An 8844-nucleotide genomic window follows, 5' to 3' on the forward strand; every position below is an offset into this window, starting at 1 on the left:
ATGGAATTCATTGCCACAGAAGGCTGTGGAGGCCAGGTCATTTAAGACTGAGATAGATAGGTTCTTGGGTATAAAGGGGATCAAAGGTTACAGGGAGAAGGTGGGAGAAAGGTTTCTCATACCCAATCAGCCATGATTGAATGGTGGAGCAGACAGAATGGGCCGAATGAACTAATTTCTGCTCCTATGTGTTATGGGTGCCTGTCAGGTGTGGAGGTGGATGAGTGTGGAGGTGGTGGAAGTGGGTCATGGCTTTGTAGAGGTAGGGGAGTGTGTCTGGGTGTAAATGCAGGGTATCTGGCTGTTGTAGTATTTCCGATTGTGAGTGTGGTAGCTGATCATGAGCTCTGTCTCCACAGTTACTGAGGAAAGCCCCTGAGGAGCGGTTAGGCTGCTGTGGAAGGGGTTCGTATGAGGTTAAGGAGCATCCCCTATTTCAAGACATAAACTTCAAACGGCTTGAGGCAGGAATGCTGCAGCCTCCATTCGTACCTGATGTAAGTCCTTTAAACTTCCTCCCCGCCCCCACCCCCTCACCCGTGCTCCGATGCGCTCGCGCTCTCACACTCTCTTCAGGCTTTGGCTTATCTTCCTTTACCTTGCTTTGAGACAAGTATTGAGTGTGTGGTGCTCAGAGCTACCCACCATGTTCGAAGTAGGAGCTAATCAGAGCAAAGGTCTGAACCCCAATCTCTGCACTGCAATGCCAGTGTTCCTTTTTGGCGTTAGAATGATTTAGGGTACCTGTTTATATGGCATTTTACTGATCAATAAACATGGAGCCAAAGGTTTTTCTGTGGGGGATGGGGTTACATCCCTCTAAGCTGATATTGCTCTGCTCCTGTATCCCACATGGAGACTGGTCCTCAGTCACTGACTCATTCACTCTGTTTTTCCACAGCCACAAGCAATCTACTGTAAGGACGTGTTGGATATTGAGCAGTTCTCTACAGTGAAAGGAGTGGAACTGGGGCCTGCTGATAATGATTTCTACGCCAGGTTTGCCACAGGCTCTGTCTCCATCCCCTGGCAGAATGAGGTAATTCAAGTAATACAATCCGATTGCACAGAAAAAGGCCAATACCCCATTCGCTGCACAAATAACATTCTCTAGTTCCTCTTTGCAAGAGGTATCATTGCAGTGTTTAGTCATCCAGGGGTCCTGTAACTCTCACCAGTGTTTGCAGCGAGCTCTATACACAGCTTGAACCTCTGGCATTGCTTATCTCTCCACCTTGTCATCGCCCTCATTCCTACCTTCAGCCCCTCCAAGTTAACCCACTCTTCCCTCTGCCCATGTCCCTCAGGGTGTACCCACACCCATTTCACCCTCAACGTCACTCTGATGTTGTTTGATTGCTGTGTTGGTCTCCTCACGAAGTGTGTTTTGGTCTTCCAGATGATCGAGACAGAATGTTTCAGTGAGCTGAATGTTTTTGGGAGTGATGGTTCAGTGCCCCCGGACCTGGATTGGAGGGGTCAGGCTGAGCCCCCACCCAGGAAGGGGTTACTGCAGAGACTGTTCAGTCGCCAGGTAAGTGAAAAGCAAGAGGTCAGAGCTCAGTCATTCTGACCCTTCTGGTTGTCATTCCAATCCATGTTGGAGTAAGGTGCTCGAGAAATGAGCTGCTTCCTTTTCTCTGGTTTACAACAGCTCAGGAATTATTCAGTCAATCCCAGGCACACTCCTAATCTCCCACCCTGCCTCCAACACGTCCATTTCCTCATGCCCCACCATGCCTCTAATCTATCCTTTGTCTCCTTTCATCCCCCTCCCATTCTCCTTAACTCTACTTATCAATGCTTCCCCTTCATTCCCCATCACCCTCACTGCTCTCACCCACTCTCCACACACTTTCAACCCCTCACAGCTGACACCCATGTCTCTATCAGAAGCCCTGCATTCACTTCACCTAATTCTCTCTAGCTCCTGCACCTCCCCCACCTCCTGGCATGCACTTTCTCCTCATCCCATCTCACCTTCCCTTTCACCCTGCATTCATGCTTAGCCTGTACCCCCCTTTCTCCTGTTTCCTTCCCCTCCCCACTTTCTCTCCCCCCCACTTTCCCTCCTTTCTGTCATCCCCAGCCCCATTGCCTCCAGTATACCATCTCAACCCCTGGATTTCTTTCTCAGTTAGCTACAGGGTCATAAGGATGTTGTCTGGGCATATCTGTTAATCTCAGGCAGTTGTGGAAAGACCTGAGGGTGAAGGGGTTTCTGGCAGTCAGGACCCCAGACCTGATTATCAGCTCTTGAGAATCTTCCGCCTTGTCCCTGAGCCCATCTCCTTCTCTCTCCTGCAGAAATGAGCTCTCAATACGGGATAACTAAAAACAAGTTGATAATCCCACAATCAAGCCTTTGGTGAAAGACTCAGTAAACCAAGAAAGCTAAACTTCAGGAGCATTCCACTACTACCTGCTACAGCTATCAACACATCCACCGTCATTAACCTACACTGTTTATTACTGTTACTAACTGCCATAACAGCAACAGGGCCACCATTACTAACGTACACTGCTTACAATTTTAACCAGCTAGCTGACTTAACTAACTAGTGAAAAGTTCTCACTAAAGTGCCACGTCATCATAACAAAGTTTGTCACTAAACATTGCCACTTTTATACTACAGCCTGAGAGAGAATCTGGGTCGACCATTGAGCCCACTACCTTACTGAGTACTATCGTGACTGATCTCGTGCTTCACCTCCACATGCCGATCAGTGTTCCAAATCCCCTCAGTCCTCCAGAGACCAAAGATCTGTTGATCCCGGCAGTAAATATGTTCAACAATGGTGACTCCGTAACCTTTGGGGCAGAGAATTCCAAAGATTCTCAAATCCTTGCGTGAAGAGATTTCTCCTCATCTCAGTCTGAAATGATTGCCCTCTTACCCTGAGAGTGTGCTCTGTTTTAAATCCTCACAATGATTAAATTTCTTTTATTAGAAATTCCAATACATTCTTCTAGAATGCTCCGTCCAATATGTCGCTATAGTTAGGATCTTATAAACAGCCATTTTCTGACTCTTGCTATTGTGAATACGTACTGAGTGAGTGTTTCTCATGCACTTGAGGCCAATTCCTTTCATAGGAATGTCCTTACTCACCTTTACAATCAGAGCTACCTTCTTTGCCATTCTGTCTGTCTCTCTGACATATTGTGTATCCTGAATTATTTGTTTCCTATGCTTAGTAATCTTGTAACCATGTTTCTGCGATGTTAGATTTAAATCGTTGACCTCAATTTATCCTTCAGTATATACTCTGGTCATCGAGATAAAGAACATCTTAATTCCATGTTTTTACTTCTATTCCCTGCAATGATCTTACTCACTGCACCATTTCTACTCTCTCACCCTTCCTATCCCATTTCACATTTATTCTCACTGCTACATTCTTACATTGCCTCAACTTTTCTAGATTTCTAAATCTCCTTGTGCATTGACCTTCACTCCTCTTTTAGTTGAAAGCCTTGTCTAAAGCCCTAGTTAGCCCCATAACTAGCAAGGGTGTCTGTCCTCATTCTCCTGCAGTGTTAATGGCTGAATCAAATTCCTGTCACCATTAAGCTTGTCCAACCTCCTAAACCTACACTGCTTCTCACAAATGCTAACCTGCGTAACCTGAGAGCACAAGTGTCACTACCCTGCACTGTTCATGGTGGTAAACAGACTACTAGAACTGGTGTGAAGAGGATTGTTGCTAACCTGTGCTGCTTACCACTGTAAATAGTGTGGACGCTTATCACTGTAACTAGTGGGTGCTGCTTACTGCTGTAACTAACCGCTGTCATTAGTGAATGCTGCAACATCATGAATCTCATGAACTCCCCGTTTTTAAAGACTTGCAGCAGTGAGCCACAATTCTACTCCAGAGACTAACCTGGCCTATTGGCTAAGCAGCACCGGGCAGCATGAGGTAACCAGAGTCAGTCCACGGCACACTGAGGGGCTAATGGGGGAAGGGGTTTCTGATCAGTGAGGGTAGATGTCTGGCTAGTGACTGAGTGAAAGTTAGATATCTAGTCAGTGAGGACTGTATCTGATTACCGAGGAAGTGACTGGGGGAAGAGGTGTACCTGGTCAGGTGAGGGGATGACAGTAAGTATCTGATCAGTGAGTGTGACGGGGTAAGATCAGGTTAATGAGTTGATGGGGAGGAGGGTTATCTGGTCAGTGAGAGGGTGATAGGGGAGGGAGTATCTGGTCAGTGACTGGGTGATGGGCTAGTGTCTGGTTAATGAGGGGGTGATGAGGTGCTAGGTTGGTCCACAGTTCAGAGTCTTGACTATTAATGGCCAAAATGAGAAGGATTATTGTATCTTTTCTGATCTTGATAATCGGGAGAGAGCAAGAGAATCTGCTGTAGCACTTCAGTTTCTGCCCCAGTGCTGTATTGTACTTCTATGTGGTCACAGCGATGGTTGGCCTGTTGTCCTGTCTGTGCTGAGCCTGTGTTTGCCTCTCCTATTGGTTCCAGCTCCTTGTCAAAGGCCTCGCTTTGCTTTGCTCCCACCTGCCCTTGCTCCTTTTTCAGGTTGACTGTGGAAATTGCCAGAAGACAGGAGAGGATCACCAACCGTTGGATCCAGACCAACCTCTGAAACCCTTCAATGGACCATTCCTCACTGAGCCAAAGGACACAAGCTGTTTACAATTTTGCACATATTTGTACATTTAATATATAAATACTAGGATGTATATTTTAACTACAAACTGTGTGATATTTGAGTTTATGAGCAAATCTGCAGGGATATTAGAGAAATGCTGGCACTGTGGAGCAATTCTAATGGGAGACTTCAATAACCCAGATATAGACTACGATATTGCAGGTATAGAGGCAGCTGTTTCTGGATTGTGTTCGGAAGAATTTCGTGCAGCACTGTCCAGCCCAACAAGGAAGGGTATGTTGTTGGGACTGGTCCTTGGAAATGAGGTGGGTCAAGTGACCCGAAATGTTAACTCTGATTTCTCTCCAGATGCTGCTCCACCCGCTGAGCTTTTCCAACAATTTCTATTTTTGTCTCTGATTTACAGCATCTGCCGTTGTTTCAGTTTTTACAGTACTTTTATATTTTGTTCATTTTTTCTAATTGAACATGATATTCACTGAAACATAAACACACAAAGACATTAACAATAAAACAATGAAAATCTGAGCTTATTACACATAAAACTAAGCTATCTACATATACTATACAGTCCGCTTGACTGAGTATTTTAAGATATTTCAAAGTCTCATCTATTACCAAATAGTATCACTTTACAGTGATTCAAATAAAGAGAAGTTATCCTTCTTAACTGCTTCTCCCCGGTCTGTCCTGTGAACTGTGAAATTTCTGACATAAATCATCATCAAGCTCAAAGGTTAGATTTTCTAGCTTTTACTAAGCTGCAGATTTCTAACCAACCACATCTTGGGTTGGAGAATCCACAAACGAAACTTTTGCGCCAATGAAACTGCGTTTCTTGCACTGACCTCTACAGTCCTTTCTTGGAGCGAAACTATATTTCTCTCAAACCAGTCAGCTCTCCTCAAACTACTATAAAACATTTTGATTTTCTAAGCTAGAACCAATCCTTGATTATTCTAAATGAAATCTTCTAAGAGAAAGTGAGGACTGCAGATGCTGGAGATCAGAGCTGAAAATGTGTTGCTGGAAAAGCGCAGCAGGTCAGGCAGCATCCAAGGAGCAGGAGAATCGATGTTTCGGGCATGAGCCCTTCTTCAGGAATGAGGAAAGTGTGCCAAGGTAAAAGGTACGGAGGAGGGACTTGGGGGAGGGGTGTTGGAAATGCGGTAGGTGGAAGGAGGTTAAGGTGAGGGTGATAGGCCGGAGTGGGGATGGGGGCGGAGAGGTCAGGAAGAAGATTGCAGGTTAGGAAGGTGGTGCTGAGTTCGAGGGTTGGGACTGAGACAAGGTAGGGGGAGGGGAAATGAGGAAACTGGAGAAATCTGAGTTCATAAACCGACCGACTCCCACAGCTACCTAGACCACACCTCCTCCCACCCTGCCCCCTGTAAAAACGCCATCCCATATTCCCAATTCCTTCGTCTCCGCCGCATCTGCTCCCAGGAGGACCAGTTCCAATACCGAACAATCCAGATGGCCTCCTTCTTCAAAGACCGCAATTTCCCCCCAGACGTAATCGACGATGCTCTCCACCGCATCTCCTCCACTTCCCGCTCCTCCACCCTTGAGCCCCGCCCCTCCAATCACCACTAGGACAGACCCTACCACCTGGTCCTCACCTACCATCCCACCAACCTCCATATACATCGTATCATCCGTCGTCATTTCTGCCACCTCCAAACGGACCCCACCATCAGGGATATATTTCCCTCCCCTCCTCTATCAGCGTTCCGAAAAGACCACTCCCTCCATGACTCCCTCGTCAGGTCCACACCCCCCACCAACCCAACCTCCACTCCCGGCACCTTCCCCTGCAACCGCAAGAAATGCAAACCTTGCGCCCACACGTCCCCCCTTACTTCCCTCCAAGGCCCCAAGGGATCCCTCCATATCCGCCACAAATTCACCTGCACCTCCACACACATCATTTACTGCATCCGCTGCACCCGATGTGGCCTCCTCTATATTGGGGAGACAGGCTGCCTACTTGCGGAACGTTTCAGGGAACACCTCTGGGACATCCGGACCAACCAACACAACCACCCCGTGGCTCAACATTTCAACTCCCACTCCCACTCCACCAAGGACATGCAGGTCCTTGGACTCCTCCATTGCCAGACCATAGCAACACGACAGCTGGAGGAAGAGTGCCTCATCTTCCGTCTAGGAACACTCCAACCACAAGGGATGAACTCAGATTTCTCCAGTTTCCTCATTTTCCCTCCCCCCACCTTGTCTCGGTCCCAACCCTCGAACTCAGCACCACCTTCCTAACCTGCAATACTCTTCCTGACCCCTCCCCGCCCACCCCCACTCCGGCCTATCACCCTCACCTTAACCTCCTTCCACCTATCGCATTTCCAATGCCCCTCCCCCAAGTCCCTCCTCCCTACCTTTTATCTCAGCCTGCTGGGCACATTTTCCACGTTCTATTCTAAATGAAAGCCAACAATATTTCCATTTCCTTGTAAACACCACTGTATCAACAATCTTCCATTAACACTCAGGGGCATTGAGTCAGAGAACCTGATCTCTGACCCATTCTGGATTAGATCACTGTTCCAGACTCTGACTTTTTCATTTTCAAATTCATCTCAAAAGTAACCAACACTAATAAATTAGTTTGAAATTTAAGTGCTAATAATACTTAAATTATATATCTATCTATCATCTTTGATCACACACAAAGCAGCTTGAAATAAAACGTAAGAGTCAAATGTTTGAAAAGAAAGCAAGAATCATAAATTGGATAAAGAAAACCTTGCATTCTAGGCAGCAAGAGAACCTAGTTTAGGTGAGAAGGGAACAGCCATTCAGAAGTTAAATGTATCAAGCTCTTCCTTTCCTTCCTAACGTTATGAAAACCATGGAGAATGATTTTGTTTTTCTTGAGAAAGTTGCTTAAGAATTGAAGACTCATAGACTTGCGTGCAAAAGTGTTCTCACAAATAAAGTAACAAATGTTTTCTGTCTTCAGTTTGGAAGGAAGAACAAAAGAACAGTATTATTTAAATGGAGAAAATCTGCAGAAAGGTGCAACACAAGCGGTTTAGGGGTACTTCTGCATGAAGGTTTGTGTATAGATTTGTAGCTTGGGTGCCGGTTGCTGTAGTTGTCGGTATCTTCACTGAGCTGGGAAGTTGATTTACAGATATTTCATCCCCTGTCTGGGTGACATCTTCAGTGCTTTGGAGCCTCTTGTGAAGCGCTACTGTACTGTGCATTCTGGAATTTATTTGGTTTCATTTCTGCTGCTTCTGGTTGTTTATTGCAGTGGCCGGTATATGGGGTGTAGGGCAACGTGCTTGTTGATGGAGTCTGTGGGTGAGCGCCACACTTCTCACAATTCTCTGGCTGTCTTATGTTTAGCAGCAGGAACGGAACTAAATAAATTCCAGAATGCACAGTACAGCAGTGCTTCACAGGAGGCTCCAAAGCACTGAAGGTATCACCTAGACAGAGGACAAAATGTCTGCAAGTCAACTCCTCAGCTCGGCAAACACACCCACAACCATGGCAGTTATCTGCATGAAGCACACAAAGCCAGCACATAGCCTTCCTGATTACCTGTTGCACCTAATAGAATGTTGGCCCTTATTTAAAGGGGGTTGGTGTGTAAGAGTAGGGAAGTCTTACTGCAAGTCTGCAAGACGCTGTTAAGACCACATCTGGAGAACTGAGAGCGGTTTTGGTCCCCTTATTTCAGGAAAGGCATCATTTCATTGGAGGCAGTTCAGAGAAGGTTTACTTGGATCACTCCCCAGTATGGAGGGATTGTCTTATGAACAAAGGCGAAACAGTTTGGAGGTTAGAAGAGTGACAGGTGATCTCATTGAGTATTTATCATCAAGAGCCTTAAGATTTGTATTTCAGAGGACAGTTCCCCTCAAGGTAGATGCTAGGATCATAGGGCATTGTCTCAGATATAAGGGTACAGTGTCCTTGTGTATATTTGAAATTGAGAAAGTCTTGATCAGTAGGGGAATCAAGAGTAAAGTAAAGGCAGGAATGTAAAGGTGAGGATTGCAGCTGTGATCCTATTGAATGGTGCAGTATATTTGGGTGTAGAAGGGACCTACGACTGTTCTGATTTCTTATGGTCATATGGTTTTTCAGAAGAGTCAAAGTGTGGTGCTGGAAAGGCACAGCCCGTCAGACAGCATCCAAGGAGCAGGAGCATCGACCTCTTGAGCATAAGCTCTTTG

At 46.1% G+C, this 8844-nt stretch overlaps 1 protein-coding gene across 4 annotated transcripts in view; it reads left to right on the forward strand.

The window, feature by feature from the left end:
• Positions 1-4721, forward strand: part of grk6 (G protein-coupled receptor kinase 6) — a 47654-nt gene extending 42933 nt beyond the window's left edge. For 3 of the 4 annotated variants that reach the window (XM_087995459.1, XM_087995460.1, XM_043703900.2), the window contains exons 13-16: positions 360-497; positions 902-1039; positions 1400-1534; positions 4543-4721. In XM_087995459.1, the coding sequence (XP_087851585.1) occupies positions 360-497; positions 902-1039; positions 1400-1534; positions 4543-4686 (555 nt within the window). In that variant the 3' untranslated portion in view covers positions 4687-4721. Of the gene's footprint in view, positions 1-359; positions 498-901; positions 1040-1399; positions 1535-2307 lie in introns of all 4 variants that reach the window. The other variant, XM_087995461.1, reaches the window with a different exon arrangement.
• The last annotated feature ends 4123 nt before the right edge of the window (positions 4722-8844 follow it).

Source organism: Chiloscyllium plagiosum, unplaced genomic scaffold (genome assembly GCF_037043375.1).
Source record: "Chiloscyllium plagiosum isolate Xiang-an unplaced genomic scaffold, Cpla_swu_hap1 HiC_scaffold_16, whole genome shotgun sequence".
NCBI classification, from domain to species: domain Eukaryota; kingdom Metazoa; phylum Chordata; class Chondrichthyes; order Orectolobiformes; family Hemiscylliidae; genus Chiloscyllium; species Chiloscyllium plagiosum.